At 38.8% G+C, this 19,036-nt stretch overlaps 1 protein-coding gene across 3 annotated transcripts in view; it reads right to left on the reverse strand.

Moving 5' to 3' along the window:
• The window catches only part of CHCHD3 (coiled-coil-helix-coiled-coil-helix domain containing 3), a 278,293-nt gene that overhangs the window by 169,244 nt on the left and 90,013 nt on the right, over window positions 1-19,036 (reverse strand). For all 3 annotated transcript variants that reach the window (XM_044246586.1, XM_044246584.1, XM_044246585.1), the window contains exon 4: window positions 7,598-7,715. In XM_044246586.1, the coding sequence (XP_044102521.1) occupies window positions 7,598-7,715 (118 nt within the window). The remainder of the gene's footprint in view (window positions 1-7,597; window positions 7,716-19,036) is intronic.

Below are 19,036 nucleotides of genomic sequence, written 5' to 3' on the forward strand. Positions count from 1 at the left end.
TTCATGGAGTCACGGGTCCACCCACGAGAGGTTGAAAGCAATTCTCCAGGCTATGTCAGAACTGACAGTTGTGAGACTTGTCATGAAGACAAACAAAAAATGGCTGGTGGACAAAAAAAAAAAGCCCCTGTACCTTACAGTCTCATTCACAATGTAATGTACAAGACTCTTCTTTGGGATTTGTAAGGATTGACAGACTTCATGATACTTAAACTTTTAATGTGTTGAAGGCTAAAACAAACACTGAGGTCCATATTTCTTACCCTCTTCAGTAGGAAATGAGATTATGATGTCAGTTCAATAAAATTCTAAGGCGCTAATGACAGTTCATTTCGGCCCACGCAGTGAAGCAAATAAGTTAACAATAAATACTAGATCATTATGAAGAGATGGAATTATAACCAACCCTTTGCACCTTACTTACCTATGGATTTTTACTCAGTGCTCTCCATACCTCACCCTGACACCCATAATGACCCAACTGATGGGATGTCAATAAGCTATTTATGGCAGGGCTACCACATAGGACACCACTCGAGAGGAGTTGCCCTGAGCCAACCAGTTTGCAAACAACTTGATGCATTTTTTAAGCACATTTCGAACGGAAATATGACAGCACATTCTAAGCAGAGCTGCTCCTCATAGGGGTCTTTTAATATAACTAGTTGTTGGTAAGGACATCGACAGCATTGTACTGAACTGTGCTATTTCTTCTCTAATCACTTTGTCAACAAGGTCACACAGCCTGAGAATACTTCCTTGGGAAAAAAAGCAACAGAAGCAAACTGCCGTCACCCGTACACTGTGTTCACTGGACAGATTCGTCATCCCTGACGGTGAGACTCCGTCTCTACTACGGGGAAAGCATTCAGCCATTCTCTGCTCCACGCCCCGTGGTATCTGTTCAGCATGGTATCGTGTTTCTCTAAGGCTATTTGGTAACACTGAGATCCCAGGTATTTCTGTAAAGCTGGATGAGAAGGGAGTATGACAATGTACATTGGAGAAATGTTTATCTGGTTAAGCTTTCAGTATATACTGAAATCTGTCATGCCAATCCTATTCTTTCTCTGGCCTCTTAACATAATGGCTACGCTGGCAAACAGAGACAAAATGTGCTTCTCCTCTTCCACTGCAGGAGCACTGGAAATATCCTTTCCCTGGGATATTTCATTAACAATCTCTTCATACCGCTATGTGCCCTCCCGCTGAGAATAATAATACCACTTTAACACACACAGGAAGTAAGGACCATACATGATAACAAAGAACAGAGAGAGAAGATGGCATCTGAATGCTTTGTCCTGGAAAGGTAAGCGCCTGCTGAATCCAAACACACAAGAGGCAAAATGCTGCAGTTCCGCGCACACCAGTCCCGAGGAAAAGATTGAGACTTGGAGACGGATCCCAGATCCCATTCTTAACAGTAACACTGAGGAAAATATCTTATACCTACAGGGCTTAGATCGCCCAAACATGAGGTAGAAATTCTACATTTAAACAGTCTTCAAAAGCAAAAGCTCAAAATCATTAACTTCATTTCTGGCATTAAAAGCAAATTAATACACCATACATGTCAAAACATTTGGGGCTTGGTGTCTTTTGAAAGAAAACCAGCACACGGTTTATATAACCAGAGGGAGCGTATTAATAGAGATTAAAATCAGAGCGCTAAATTGCACCCAAAAAAACTACAACAGTTTTTGTTAAAGTATATTTTAAGTGCCCAATACAAGAACCCAGGAGAGCTGCTGCTCCATGAAACTTGACTCAACCTGGTTAATTTTAATGACACTGAAAGCCCCGAGTGATCAGTCTTATTGTTCTTTTACAGAGAATTTTTGAGGAAGGACCATGTTGATCATTTCAAAATGACAACCCCAACTGCATCCTTTGCCCTTGGCCAGAACCTCACTTCTATTTGGGCAGCACTGGTATTCTTATCTACTTCTTTGAATTTAGTCATTTTCCTCCAACCCCCAAATTTCAAAACCTTTCTCTCTTTTACCATGAAATTTCAACTGTCACAGTTTGAAGCACAAACAAAACACAGAACTGAAAAGCACACAGCACAAAATTAATCAATTCTTCTTCTTGATTGCTTCACTGGTGCATTTCAGACAAAAAGGAAACGGGGGATAAAAAGTGACATTTTGGTGAAACAGTCACTTAAATTTAGAAAAACTAAATTCATGCATTCACCTACCCTATTTTTTAGTGTTACTTTTTTCTAAGCACTACGAGGTTCTACAGATTCAAAGAAACAGGATATAAGTAGAAAAAAAGTTCAAGGTAAGAATGACCTTCCCACAAATCCTACATTTGATAGGAGACTCTCTGAGGAAAAGCAACAAGATGTGGTTCATCTTTGCACCTCCAGCAACTAACAGCACCTAGCACATAGTAGGTGTTTAATAAATTTGAAAAGGAGGGGAATGTGGAAAGGGACCAAAATACATAATGATCTAATGATCTCACCTAAAGTCAAAAAAATATTACTGCAATATCTGAGGCCAAAATTGTCCCAATTCTACACTTAAGTCACACTTCACAATATACACTTAACCCAGAATGTTTTTAATTGATTGCTACTTTCTCTATTTAAATTAAGAGGGTTTCAACGGATGAATGGATAAGGAAGATGTGGTCCATATACACTATGGAGTATTATGCCTCCATCAGAAAGGATGAATACCCAACTTTTGTAGCAACATGGACGGGACTGGAAGAGATTATGCTGAGTGAAATAAGTCAAGCAGAGAGAGTCAATTATCATATGGTTTCACTTATTTGTGGAGCATAACCAATAGCATGGAGGACAAGGGGCGTTAGAGAGGAGTAGGGAATTTGGGTAAATTGGAAGGGGAGGTGAACCATGAGAGACTATGGACTCTGAAAAACAGTCTGAGGGGTTTGAAGTGGCGGGGGGGTGGGAGGTTGGGGTACCAGGTGGTGGGTATTATAGAGGGCACGGCTTGCATGGAGCACTGGGTGTGGTGAAAAAATAATGAATACTGTTTTTCTGAAAATAAATAAATTGGAAAAAAAAACAAAAAAAAAATAAGAGGGTTTCTAATAACAGAAACCTTGTGACTTTGACACATCTTTCAACCTTTCAAATCTAAAATCCTAGTAATACCATCACCTAATTACCTCTTATATCTCTTCTTTTCTCCATTCCTCCCCACTAGCACTGTCCTAGTTCAAGTACCACTTGTTCTCTATTGGACTAATGTGAAGACTGCTAATTTGTCTATTTCCATTCACTTTCTCTTCTATTCTATCCTTCACACGTCACTAGAGTGAGATATCAAAATGTCCATCTACCGAAGCACTAAAAAGTTGCCCAATGGGTGAAGGAAACTATTTCACAATTAGATGTATAAATATTTAAATATTTCCTTAGGTAAATGCAGGTTCTTTTAAAGTTGAGGCTAAAAAGGAAAAAAGAAAATACAAAAAATGACCAATGTCAAATCAGCAAAATTTACTAAGATAAAGAGTAAATCAAAATTTTAATCAGCATTTTAAAAAGAAATCAAATGTAATTGCAAAGTTAAAAAAAGATACAATTTTACTTTTTTAAAAAACTAATGACACAGCAAGTGTTAGATTTATATGTACGAGATCTTAAAGAATCACAGAATGTCAAGTTGCATGAACTTCACGGGTTGCCTGGTGCTGTCCCTTCATGTAATCTTCATTCTTTACGGAGGTGTTTTCCTGTTCTTAAGAAGCACTCCTTTAATGTGAATTTTACTTAGCATTTCCATGTAGGTAAGATTATCAGTGAACTCCCTCTCCGGGACTTCTAGGCAAAATCAGTTGACTAAAATTATCGTTCCAGCATGTGGGAAGTAGGGTGAGGGTCTGCTATGGTCTTCTCAAATCTAGAGCAGCACTTATAGCTTCTCCAGCTAAAAGCAATTCTTCCTAAGGGGAAAGTCCAATCAGATTCTATATTAAAGCATCAGCAACTGGGCTCTCGTGACTTTGCCCTTCAAAGAGCCCCTGCAAAGCTAGCTGCTATAACTGTGGGCGGAGAAGCCTGGACTCCCAGGCACAGAGAAAGCGATCTAAATGTCCACAGTTAGTGGGCAGAGGAAAAAGGGGAATGGGGTGGAGTAGTTTTATTTCACAATACCAACAACACATTGACTTTGTTTCCTTTCTCTTAGTTCTCCTGAAAGAGAGCTTTCCAATTCCTTCCAATGGGTGTGAACCCCAACCTTTACATTCTTACAGGCTGCGACATCTAAACAAAGAGGAACAAATCAATGTCTGACCATCATTCAGACAGTCCCACATATTAGGTTTAAGAATGGCAGTAACGGGGGCCCAACCTCGCAACAGAAACATGCTGACGTTCTCAGGGTGACTTCCACATGAATCACGGGTTCTGGGGTTGCCCACTTCCCCAGCTGAGGATCAAGGGGCTGAGGGACAACATTAGACTTAAATCACAGTCCATACCGCATGCTCTACAAGATGGTCTGGAAACCTAAGACTGGACACGTGTCGGGGAAGAAAAAAAAATGAACTTCATACTCTCTAAATATTACATGTGCAGGAATGCTTATTTCCTCAGAATTTTTTCTAATCGTTGACTGTGGCAAAATATACATAAAATTTGCCATCTTAACCATTTAGAAGAGAGAAGTTCAGGCAAAGTACATTAACACTGTTGTTATACAACCAATCTCCAGAACAGTTTTCATCTTGCAAAACTGAAACTCCAAACCTGTTAAAAAGTGCTCCATTTCTCCCTCCCACAGCCAGGGCAACCACCCTCCCATGTTCTGTCTCTATAGATCTGACTAGTCTAGAAACTTCATCTAAGTGGAATCCGACAGTATTTGTCTTTTTGTGACTAGACTATTTCACTTACCAAAATGTCTTCAAGGCTCATTTATGTGGTAGCATGCGTCAGTTTCTTTCTTTTTTAAGGCTGAATAACATTCAATTGTAAGTATATAAATTCCATTATAAGTAAGTAACATTCCGTTTTGCTTATGCATTCATCTGTTGATACACACTCGGGCTGCTTCCACCTTTTGGCTATTGTGAAATATGCTGCTATGAACATGGGCATACAAATATCTCTTTGAGACTCTGCTTTCAAATCTTTTGGGTAAATACCCAGAAGTGGGATGGCTGAATCATACAGTAATTCTATTTTTAGTTTTTTTGAGAAAGCACCATAATGGTTTCCATAGTGGCTGTGCCATTTCACATTCCCACCAACCACATCCTTGTCAATACTTGTTAATGTCTTTTTCTCTGATGGTAGCCATCCTAATGATTATGAGGTGGTTCCTTAGTAATTTTTATATTTTCCAAATTTTCTATACTATCCCTGTATTATCTTATTAGAAGAAAATTCAGTGAAATACATTCAATCATGAAAAGTGATCATACAAACATATTTATTAATAAAGATCTTTACCTTATAGTCTAATTGTTTTTAATATGCAGATTATTTTAAGAGTTATATGAGGCTACGTATACTATCACCTATGTTTGGGGAAATACATATAAACACATTAATATAAATGTTTTGTACAGATTTAGTGGAATGTGGAAAGGAATATAAAAGTAATAAACCAGAATGTTAACAGTGATTATCTCTGGATAGCAGTAATTTAAGTGATCTTCATATTTTTCCTATTTACTTTCTGCTCTTTCCCAATGAATGCTTTCTTTAACAAATAGTAACAATACAGGGGGTTAACCTTATAAGTAAGTGGTGAATCATCAGGGTACCTAAATTACTGTGGGGAGTCCTTTTGCTTTGGCCATGAACTACCACTCAGCTGTCTAAGAACACTCAAGCCAAAAGAGATCAACTATAATCCTGTCACATAAATTCTACTTTTATTCCCTAAATTCTATGAGGGCTCCATCTGGCTAATATTATGATAGGTGCTAAAATCTGGAAGATACTGTTACTCGCCATCTATATCCTATAACCCCAGAATCAAGAAAGGAGAGACCTTCAAAACAGTTATCCCCAGGGACGCCTGGGTGGCGCAGTTGGTTGGACGACTGCCTTCGGCTCAGGGCGTGATCCTGGAGTCCCGGGATCGAGTCCCACATCGGGCTCCCAGCTCCATGGGGAGTCTGCTTCGCTCTCTGACCTTCTCCTCGCTCATGCTCTCTCTCACTGTCTCTCTCTCTCAAATAAATAAATAAAATCTTTAAAAAAAAAAAAAATAAAATAAAAAATAAAAAATAAAAAAAAACATAAGGTTCCTCTTTAAAAAAAAAAAAAAAAAAAAAAAAACAGTTATCCCCAGACACTTCTTTCTTGGTCCATCACTTTTGTTCTGGCTTCACTGTCTACCATTCATGCTGGACCCTGGATTAGTCTTTGGAGAAATGGATTCACTACACATCGGCTTCCTTTTATTTTCTCTACTGTCACATGACCTCTCCAAGAAAGGACCAAGGGAAAAAATACAAGAGAATATAAATTAACCCTTTTCTTATCAATTTTTAAACAATTCTCAATTGCTTACTAAGATAGGGACAACCCACTCAGTCCTCCATTCAAAGTTCTCCATTATATCATCTCATTTTACCTCTCCACTGAGTTCCCAACTATACTCCAAAGAACACTAACGGTTCTGATAAGTGACATGTGGGTTTCTAGAAGGCTGAAGTGGGAGGTAAGCAGTCAGGACCCTAGACTTCAACCAGAGCAGCCCTACTTTTACCTAACAATGGAAAATCATCTAACTTATGATGCACAAAGAAGACAGAACCCTTACTCAGCCATTAAAAACTACATTTCAGAAGAACATTCACCGATTAAAGAAAATGTTCATGATGCTAAATGCTATATGTAGCATTGCTCAAATTCTTATGTATTCTCATACCTACAAATTCTAAATACATTCTAAGTATGTAACAAACCTAGGAATAAACATTTTTGAGAGGAAACACATCCCAGTGTAAATCACGTTATGTAAGAATGAGAGATTTGTGGGTACCTTTTAAATTTTCTCCCTTCTATTAATAATCATTTATAAACATGTTTATGTAATCTTTGCTTTTAAAATTTTTTTTCAAATAGTTCTTTAAAAGAAAAAAAAAAAAGGATCCCCTTTCTTTAAAAAGATTGTTCCCAGAGGACTTTGCTCTGCATTTTTCCCTTTCTAAAGCACAAAAAGTGATTGATCAAACCTTACTCACCTTCGCCAGAGACTTCCCAGACTAACATCTAGTGGTAGCACACAGGGAGACAAACAAGATAGGCTGCCTGCCCCAGAGGTTTCAAATACGATGAAATCAAAAATCAAGGGGGTGGCAGGGAGAGCAAACAAGCAATATCCCTTCAGGCAAGATGCAAGTGCCACTGTCTCCCTGTTGATCTTTACTGTAATAATTCTCAAGTCACCTGCCTTAAAAAGTCCTTCACGGTTAATCTCAGCAAATTGTCAACAACTTGTAAAAGGCAAAAAACCAAGAAAATCTAAGCAAAGAGAAAGAACATGCATTTGTCAACACTAAAAGCTGGCAAGGAGTGCTTAGCTTTTCCCAAACATCAGCGATCTCCTTGTAGACAAGACATTTCTATTGAATCTTTAATACCCACCAGGTGCTTTGCCTTGGCTCGTTCTTCTTCACTTGATATCCGCTCTCGAAGAATAGCTCTGGTTAACTGCTCATTAGCAAAAGCCCTCTCTCGTTCTAGTTCTTTGCCTTGCTTTAGTCTGAAAAGACAAAAAATTATTTTGTGGATTGTTATTTAATGAAATACTTAAATAATAAAAAGAGAAGTAGCCAAAATCACCTTGACCTATAATTTACTAAAAGTGGGTATATTTTCTAGTAAGTCCCCATGCCGTCTCTACCCAAGCATTTAAACTAGCAGAGTTCAAATCCAAGAACAGTTATTTGTAAGACTGTTAAACTATTTTTGCAAAGTTCTTCTTATGTAAAATTGAAATGTGGCACCTAAAAATTCCATTCCTGGTGCCTCTGTTTGTCCTCTGGTGACACAAGCAGTAAGTCTAATTAACAAGTCATCTACAAGGCAAATATTTTGAAAGTAACCATCATCTTCCCTTCAAAATTGACCCATTCAACTGTTTGTTGAATACACACCAGCCCATGCGTAAGACCCTGATGACACAGTGCTGCACAAGAAGGATGGGTCCCTGTCCTCATGGATCTTACATTACAGCAAGGAACTAAAAACATAATTAAGATGTCTTCTCCCTCCAGATGAATTACTCCCGTTTTCCAAGGATCCTCATATGCAAAAATGGCCAGACCTTTGAACAGCAGGGATCCTCACTTCTGGAATGACTCTAATTTGTCCCTTAGCCCCAGACCAAATGTAACACTGTGGACATAGTCTAGAAAAATAAGACAGCAGAACTTCACCTCCCAAGATCTGTACACAATACTAATTCTATTAATGAGGCATCTGATAGCACTGGGTTTATCGGTAACCTCATCACACAATTACAACATATTAAGTTACAATCCACTTAAAGCCCCTCATTGTGCATGAAAAAGATAAATTACTTTGGCACCAATTTTCACCATAATGCCTGGCACATAAAGGCATTCTGTAATCACTGAATGAGAGTACATTTTAGTCTAATCTTATGGACAAAGATTTTCTGATTGCCTTTTCTTCTCTTGAGAGAATAAACCCCTCTATACCATCATATCCCCAAAGGTATAAGCGATGCTTTAAAAAAAAGGTACAATCATTATGTTGGTATAAGTGAAATTCCAAGTGAAATCTACTTTGTAAGTGGGAATGATGAGCACCAAACTGAATTCAAAACTAGTCTATCAAATTTTAGTTTTAAAAAGATTTTTGAAAAGAACTAAATAAAAACTTGTTACTATTTTTAAGTTGCCATATAATCCAGATACTCTGAAATTCTCAGGTATCAATTACAATCAAATTTCATTATCATCAATTATAATTAAAAATATAACCAGAGGGGTGCAGGGGTGGCTCTCAGGTCATGATCTCATGGGTCTGGGATTGAGTCCTGGGCTCCCCAGTCAGAGGGGGTCCGCTTAAAGACTCTCCCCACCTGCCCCACCCCGCATTCTCTCTCTCTCTCAAATAAATAAATAAAATCAGAAATTACCTTTAAAATATACTCCTAAAAACTGAACCTGTTTTTATGTCTTGAATAAAGATGAAGAACAGAAATACATTAAAACCTACACTCTGAAATTCTCTAATGCAAAAGTAACCTCTAGAAGCTTTTCCTTAAGCAGTAAGTACAATTACACTTACACAAACCAAATTTCTCCATATTATTTCACAGTTCAGCAGCATCAATGCCATCAGTACAGTAACTCAGCGGATGTGCATAATCATAAAAGAACACGGATAATTAGACGTCTCGTCATTTGTGGACAGCAGCAGTTCTAAAAGCATCCACAGACCTCAGCAGCAGCGGCATCCGTGGGACCGTGTTAGAAATGCAAACACTCGGACACCACCCACATCTACTGAATTAGAAACTGTGGGGGTAGTGCCCCACAAACTGCCTCTTAGTAAGTCCTCCAGGTGATTCTAATGCATACTGAAGTGAGAGCCACAGCCCTCAATTACCAAAATATACTTCTACCCACGTAAGTCCTGGAGATCTATAAAAGGAGAGTAACAACAAAAATGAAGTGGTTCACGTAAGGATGATGTGCTGGTAACTGCCGAGGTTACTGTATCAGATTACAAAACAGTGCAGTTGAAGCACTGCACTAGCATATCACCTACCAGTAAAAGATACTACCTAGGTTACAAGTCAGGTGGAAACTAAAATAAAATGATAAAAATTACTATCATTGCATAGATCACGTACGACATGTCAAGAACTGTGCTGAGGACTTTACATACATATATAAACTGTTTTTAAAATCACATTATTAATTCATTCACATAAAATGAATTCTATACAAGTAGATTTTCTCATATCTACCACAGGTGGTATATCATAGTTTAAAATACTGCTTAAATAATAATAACTATTTTTCTAATTTAGTTTACTTGCATAGGGTATCAATTTTAATTACAAATAGAGTAAAAAGGAGCTCAACTTAAAAAGTTTTGGCAAGTTGGGCGCCTGGGTGGCTCAGTGGGTTAAGCCGCTGCCTTCAGCTCAGGTCATGATCTCAGGGTCCTGGGATCGAGTCCCGCATCGGGCTCTCTGCTCAGCAGGGAGCCTGCTTCCTCCTCTCTCTCTCTACCTGCATCTCTGCCTACTTGTAATCTCTCTCTGCCAAATAAATAAATAAAATCTTTAAAAAAAAAAAAAAGTTTTGGCAAGTTAATGAAAAAGAAGCAAAAACTTGGGCACAAAAGCCTTCAATGTTATAATAAAAGTAAAGATTGTCAGTTTGTAATACATGGTACAGATGCACAAACTTTTGGAGTTGGGAGTCCTGGGTCCAAATCAAGGTTCTAGTACGTACTAGCTGAGTCAATACTTGAGTTAACTTCCCTGGGTCTTGTTATTCTGAGCAAAATGAAGCACTATAACACCTACCTTACCAGGTTCTATATACACAAAACACTTAGTCTGAAGCATTCAACACTCAACACTGTTACATAATAGTAATAATAATAGTGCCCACTGTGGGGTCAGGAATACAGAAAAAGCAGTGGTTTTCTGGAAAGAAGAAGAAACTCTCCCATTTCACCATGACTATGTATGCTTTATCTTGTCCATCCTCCTTTTTTTCCAAGTTTTCACTGATAAGAAGTTCTGCTTTGAAGACATGAACAGACATTTCTGCAAAGACATCCAAATGGCCAACAGACACTTGAAAAAGTGCTCAGTATCACTCGGCATCAGGGAAATACAAATCAAACCCACAGTGAGATACCACCTCACACCAGTCAGAAAAGCTAAAATTAACCAGTCAGGAAATGACAGATGTTGGCGAGGATGCAGAGAAAAGGGAACCCTCTTACACTGCTGGTTGGAATGCAAGCTGGTGCAGCCCCTCTGGAAAACAGGATGGAGGTTCCTCAGAAAGTTGAAAACAGAGCTACTCTACAACCCAGCAATTGCATTATTGGGTATTTTCCCTAAAGACACAAATGTGGTAATCCAAAGGGACATGTGCATCCTAATGTTTATAGCAGCAATGTTCACAATAGCCAAACTATGGAAAGAGGCTAGATGATGTCCATCAACAGACGAATGGGTGAAGAAGATGTGGTCTATATATACAATGGAACATTATGCAGTCATCAAGCAAAAAATGAAAGCTTGTCATCTGCAACACCATGAATGGAACTCGAGGGTATTATGCCAAGCGAAATAAGACAATCAGGGAAGGACAATTATTATCATATGATCTCACTGATATGTGGAATTTGAGAAACAAGACATGGGATCACAGCGGAAGGGAGGGAAAAATGAAACAAGATGAAACCACAGAGGGAGACAAACCACAAGAGATTCTTAATCTCAGGAAACAAACTGAGGGTTGCTGGAGGGGAGGGGAGTGGGAAGGATGGGGTACCTGGGTGATGGACACTGGGGAGGCTATGTGCTATGGTGAGTGCTGTGAATTGTGTAGGACTGATGAATCACAGACCTGTACCCCTGAAACAAGTATACATTATATGTTAATTAAGAAAGGAAGATCTGCTTTATTTTCATTATCTTCAAGGACTTCCAAACTTAAAAACTGACAATGACTTGCAGCCCTATCCCTTCATATGCTCCCTCGTTTCTTTCCCACTTGCCTAAACACACACACACACACACACACACACACCCTTACATATATATGTCTGTGTCTATATATATAATGTGATAGAACTTTACTGTGCAATCTAATAATCCTGTTTTTTCAGCTTTAAAATATGATGGTTGAACTATATAATCTTAAAGTCCCTTGCAGGTAAAAGTTTTACAAACATGAAACATTAAATACATTATTCTCCATCCCATGAAAACTCTTGAGAAGTTGGTGGCAGAAGATAAATGAAACAAAGGAGTACTACCTCCAAATTTGATCATTTCCACTCAGTGGGCACTTTTATTTCTCATCTCATCCTTAGAGTTTCCCACTGCTTAATAAAAACTATGAACTAGGTAAGAATAAATGGGATTCACAAATTCATTCAATACATAAATTACTGGGTGAAAGACTTATTCTGATTACTGAGAACAAAACGGTGAGCACAAGAGACACAGTTCCTACCCTCAGGAAGCTTAAACCCTGATGGACTTTTTTTTTTTTTTAAGTGAGGTTGCTCTGAAACGATATGGATGGGAGCCATTATCTGAATTGAAATCTGAGGATATTAACGGAGCAACCTGGAGAAGGAGAACGTGTTTTAGGGGAGACATCAGTCGGGTCCTGAGAAAGGCTTCTCTTTAGAGCTCAGTGTGTCCTGGCAGTTTCAGACACCAAAGGCTGAGAGACCCAGAGTCACTGAGGAAACACTGTTAACACACACATACACACACAAACACACACACACAATTATCAATGAAAAATTAGTGCAAGGCTTGGAAGAGTTTCTGAAGCTTAAAACTAAAAAGCTAAAAACTTTAAAGCTAAAAACCTTACAATTACAGAAACAAATTTTAGGGGAAAAAGTCTAGAAAAGTTTAGAAGTTCTGCTTCCTTTCGTATGATTTTGGAGGGCAGTTTCAGATAGATGTATCACTAAATGAAGTTTCCTTTTTACTTCAGAAGTAAAAGCAACAGAGGAAAAATTTCTAAACTGTTGTATTCCTAATTTCCCCATATCTCTCCTCCATGAGATTCACTTACAGCAATACATTTCTTCTAATTAGTTTCCTCTTTCACTGATTCATGTAGATCACTTTCCAAATGTATTGCAAAACACACACTGCCAAATGTATTGCAACACACACACACACACACACACACACACACTGCCTGTATGTTCAGAAGCTCCCAAGTCTTTTCAGAGCTTCTTCTCCGGGGCCCTTGGTTTGATTGTTCCATCGAGCTATTCTGCTCAACGGCCATCTATGAAATGTTGATGGCTGTGCGATCATCTCATTTTTCTCTCTGAGTCAAGTGAGATGACCCAGCTTTCTGGGCCTGAGTGCTACTGGCCCAATGGTGGAGCCACACATCAGAGCCAGGTTGTTCTGGAAACACTCCACAAGGCAAGCCAGTGAAGTGCTCATTGACAAGAGAAGGCAGCAGTTTACTGCTTTGAAGGTTCCTGTTAGGTGAAAAGGAGGCATGAGATGAAACGGGTCTTTGATTATTAACCCGGGTTGCCAAAGCTTCAAGAATTCTCTCGAAATAAAACTAAACAAACCAAGCATCCTAGAGAATACATTCCCTTTATTTACTGGCATTCCCCCACTTATTATTTCAGATCTCCTGGTCTAATATTATTCTACATTAAGCCCCTGATTTAAGTTTCATTTAAATCTCCTTCTTTTAAATACATATCTCTCCTCATTTAAATTCTCTAGAGTTTTAAGCAAAGAAGTAGGAGTTTAGTGTAAACTTTTCTTATTTGCATTAAGTAATTGGATAGCTTGCCTAAGCTTAATGAAACAAATACCAGGCAGCTCTGCCCTTATACCTCAAGCCCTAGCAACTTAGCTGTTTTTCTCGGTATATTCTCAGTCAGGTGAGAGATTTAAGATACACCAGCAAAATGAATTTCTAAAAACCAGCCAAATCTCCTATAATGAATTATTACAACATGTCCTTTTAAATGGGAAAAAAAAAAAAAAAGAGAAACCCTCATATACATTCAGCTTTCACAGATATCTAAAATCTAGTCCTACATGTTTCAGTTTCTATATAAAAACCAGCCAGTATTATTTGATTCCAAATAACTTAAAGATTTCAAGAAAGTGGGAAGGGCATTTTAAAGAAAGCTTTAGCTATGCATTTTTTTTAATGTAATCAACCTCATTATCCCCCAGGAAGGAGGCATTTCTATCCTCCTCCTTTCGCAAGAAAAAGACTGAGATGTGCAAATGCACATGGGAGCAGAAAATGACCTGATCTGATTCCCAAAGCTATGCTTCTTAAACCTCCTAAGGAGTCAACCCCTCGACAGGAATTAGATCCCACTGCATTACTCACCTCTGGGGTCACAGAAGGACAGTTTGTAGATCTGATATTATTCATAATTATTTTTTAAAAGCTCATTTTTTATTTGACTCCACTATATCAAATCAGAGTTTGCCAAACTCAAAATTATTACCAGCCCTTTCCCAAAAGTGGCTTGCCTTTCAGGGGCCCTAACTGTTTCTCTGAACCTGGACACTGCTCACGTGACCATACACAAACACTCAGATTTATCTTCATATAGGCTGACACGCAAGTAATTCTATACAATTCTAGCTTAGAAAATTACTTTATAATTTAATGTATAAGGCCATTATATTACTGAGGAAAGATGACAAGAACCTCAGATAATGGAGGAGAATAAACTGGAAATGAAGATTGTTAGAGATACAGTGATTTGATGAAATGATTTATCTACAACTGAACTGTGACCATTTTACAGAGACAGTATCGGCAAAGTATTGCAATGCACTTGACTCGGAAGACTATTTCAAACACTGGAAGAGAAAAATGAGCGACTATAACCTCAAAGGTCATTTCCAGTGCTAATGATGAATTTTATTTTAATGCATCATACTTTGTCAGAACATGCTGAACCAGCATTCAAAATACTGTTTACTGTTCATTTTTTAAACAGAAAAGCTGAGCTGGGTAATTCAACAAACTAATTATTAGACTATTAAGAATAATGATGGAACAAGTTTACAATTTTTTAATAGTAAGACTTTATAAAAATAAAAGAATATAGGAAGCTTAATACTTCTCCACTCAAATTATTTCAAATACTGGAAGCAATGTTTGTGCATTGAGGTTCCAAAATACACACACACAGAGGAATGTACATTAATACAGCCATGTTACAGTCATATATAATAGCTACATGTCTACAAGTAACATTTATATGTATCTATATATAATATCTTGATATACAACAGATAAAGAGTTAGTATTTAATAATGCTGACATTTGGGCCAGGCATAGGTCTAGGCACTTGTCAGGTGTGACTCACAACCCTATGGAACTGATTACTATATTCTGGATTAGGAAGTGGAGACAAAGAGAAGTTATGTAAAACCAAAGCATTTGTAAGTTAAATAGCGCCTGGCTTTGGCAGGCATTCAATAAATATTTTTGAAAGAAGGAATACAGAGTATGAGCATAGTTTAATATTATAGAACATAGGTATTCTTTATATAATGGTAATTTTGCAATAAAGGGCACTGTCTTGGAAAGCTGAAGGACTGCAATCTAGCAAACCAAATAATAAACCAGTATTACTTAACCAGCATTACGACCTGGCTTTGAATATAACTAAAAGGACATTTATTTTGGTCATCTATGTTTCCTGGGTGGCTCAATGGGTTAAAGCCTCTGCCTTCAGCTCAGGTCATGGTCCCAGGGTCATGGGATCGAGCCCTGCGTCGGGCTCTCTGCTCAGTGGGGACCCTGCTTCCTCCTCTCTCTCTGCCTGCCTCTCTGCCTGCTTGTGATCTCTGTCAAATAAATAAATAAAATCTTTTAAAAAACAATAAATATCATTTAAAATGTCATTCAGAATTTAACAATCAAGATTTCCTTCCTTTGCACAAACATATTTTTTAAAAGTGATTTTAGCTTACATTCAAAGGTAGTCATAGTCCGGACATTTTCCTTCAAAGCTTCAAAATGATGCTGGAGGGAAAACTCAGCCTCTAACAGGAAGCCCACAACTTCTATTGGGGATTACCCAGAGCCAAAATCCTAACCCGCCCCCCAACCCCAACCTCAGATGACTGCCTCCCATCCCATATCACATATTATTTTGTAGATAGAGTTCCTTTTTCAATTCTCATTTAGGGAAAAAGATCTACCTGTCCAACTTTTCTAATACCATTTTCTTACTGAATACATTCTCTATTGAGGAAAAATATATTTATATTTGAAAAGAATTCTGATTTTATTCTCAAATTAATGTCACCATATTCATGGCTCATGCACCTCCTTGTCCCTTGGAAATTCACAATTAAACTCCGCAGGAGGAACTTACAGGACAACCTGAAGCACCTTTGCCTTCCCTCTCCTAGAAGGACCTACAGTCACTTCTTTATCTGGCTTAAGCTGACTATTCAGAGGCATCTTAAGCCAAAATAATCAACTTTTTATTTTATACATCAGTTGTTACAATATTCAAAATACAACTGGACAATGGTCAGAGTGGAGATACAGAGACACCATTAAATTGTGGATATCAGTAGGGCTTGAAAACCAACTGTTTCATAGAAGGAAGAGGAGGAAATAACCCTGCATGACCTGACAGTATCTATAACTTGACTAGAAAGTATCTACACCCCGGCCTGTAACATTCCTTTTGAGGGTGCTGGGCAGGTTTATGTACTGAGATGCTGGAGGAAGATAACCACAGGGTCAGCCGGAGGAGAAAGGGTTTAGGGCACAAATGTAGCCATCGCCGGAGCAAATCCCCGTCATCAGCCTGCGTGGGACACAACTTGGGCAGGGACCAGTGACAATGTGAGCCGGCTTCCTCCTGTAAACGGAAAACTATGACCTCCCTGGGTCAGTGACCTAAGATACAGGGGAGGCTCTCGTAAAGAAGACTCAGCTATGAAGAAATGACAGCATTCTCACTATCCTTAAGTATACGAAACACACATCAAGTCTTTTACAATGATTTGCTTCTTCTTCATAAAAGATACAACTCGCCAGGATACACTTTTTTTTTTTAAAGATTTTATTTATTTATCTGACAGAGAGAGAGATCACAAGCAGGCAGAGAGGCAGGCAGAGAAAGAGGGGGAAGCGGGTTCCCCACCAAGCAGAGAGCCCGATGCGGGGCTCGATCCCAGGACCCTGAGACCATGACCTGAGCGGAAGACAGAGGCTTAACCCACTGAGCCACCCAGGCGCCCAAGATACACTTTTTGAAATTATGTCCTTGTCAAGATGGTAAGTTTGGGGAAACTTTTGACCAGAGACAGAGAGAGAGAGAGAGATTACTGTTCTCCATTCTAAGACTTGCAGAGGAAAAAGAATCAATACCTGTTTTCTATTTCAAAGAACTTTCAAGCTTCAACCAAACTGCAACCTCTCACCCTCCACCGGCATTATGCCTCTGGAATGTACAGACACATACCTCACTAACTCAATCCATCTCTTTTATGGGAGACGCTTTAATGTTAGAGCTTAGTGGATTCCTCCATCAAGCCCAGAGTAAACATTTTTAAGGAAAGAATGATGACACAAAGTTCTTTATTTTTCTGTTTTAAATCAAGTAGCCTTCGAATTTCTGGTTTTGACTCATATACTGAGCTGTTAATTTGATTGACACATAAAGGGTAATGACTCTTGTCTTCCTAAGCTGCTTGTTATCATCATATAATCGTGTTTCTTTATTCTCATAGTCCTTATAACCCTGAATCGTACCTTTCCTCCTATTTTGTTTGGTACACTTTTGCCAACCCATTAATTTTTAATTCACTTATTAAGATTCAAAAAGATTACTTTTAAGTGTACGTCATATACTACACAGCTCCTGAGGGGCTGGGTGTGTCTGCATGTTAACACAACCTGGCAGCCTTGATCTTTAAATGGGCAATGTGGCCAGCCACAATTATTAAGAGTACAATAACTAATACACTTACCTTTATTTCCTCCGTTTTATATTATGTTTACTATTAATTTTACTTTATCTTTTTTCCCTTTCCTTCCTTTATTATATATTCTCTTCCCCTCTCAAAAAGCTCTAGTGTATTTTTCTATGCAATTAGTGGTCATTCCTTTCCCCTCACAGATACATCATACCTCTGCTATTGTTTAAAAACACAATTCCTACTCTTTTCTCAACCACTACCCTCTGCCAACTCAGTAAGATGAAATCATTTGAATACACGGACTTTTCCCCAGAATCCAACTCCTTATCTAAGAGTTCAGTGCTATTGAATTCCTACAATTCTTGAGCTCTCTCTTCAAGGCTTTCTCACCAATTTCAAGGATCCATATGAATAGTACCGTTATTAGACGTTCCTGTGTACCATTCAGGCACACAATGCAAAGACTGCTCCTCGTGGGTGCTTCCTCTCCTCTCCACCTTTCCCTGTACTGAGATCTGCTGTAATGAATTTGTTATTTGGTTAGTATTTTCCTAAGATGGTCTACTACACCAGATACTTGTCTCTGACTCTCAGTTTCACACCCCTCTTCTAACCTCAGCTTTTGTGATGTGAGAGCCATCTAAACCCCACTTCTGTTCCGCAGCTGGGTCCCTCTTTCACTCTGCCGAAAGAGGGTGCCAGCAGGAGACTGCAAGTCTGGGGAGAAAAAAGGCACTCTCCTGTTTGCTGTCTACTTCTTTCAGCATCACTGGGGCCTCACTATTTAATCCAGTTCGCCCACACTTGCAAAGATCAACCTCACCGCATCCCACGCTGGAGACGTCAGCCCTAACAGGATGCTCCTCAAAACCTGAGTCCCCCACACACTGGCCTCTCCTCCAAGCTCAGAGACAAACAGCAGTGCCACCAGCCAGGAGGCACCTCGTCCCCTGAGGCCGAGCAGCAGTTCACAGAACTCCTCCTGCAGGTTCAGTGTTTTATTCAACTGTGGCTGCTTCCCGCCAGGGCTATCTCTGGGACACCTGCAAGCCGTGCTGTCCAACACAGTCAACAGGAGCCACAGAAATGGGGCCACTGCAAACTGAGATGTGCTGTCCGAATAAAGGACACACTTGTGTCCTTTTTTAATACTGAGTAGAAAACAAGAATGTGGTGTCACTAATAAATTCAATGCTAAAATGATGGTATTTTGGATATACTGGGGGAAATAACAGATCTTAAAATTCTTTTCACCTAGTTCTTTGTACGTTTTTGACCTACTAAACCAACTTTAATTAATAGAAATGTAACGTGAGCCATCGGTGTAAACAGCACTGCCTTAGGGCTCTTCTGTGTTGTGGGTTTCCTCCTGCCTTTTCAGC

The sequence above is a fragment of the Neovison vison genome, chromosome 4 (assembly GCF_020171115.1).
Source record: "Neovison vison isolate M4711 chromosome 4, ASM_NN_V1, whole genome shotgun sequence".
NCBI lineage: Eukaryota > Metazoa > Chordata > Mammalia > Carnivora > Mustelidae > Neogale > Neogale vison.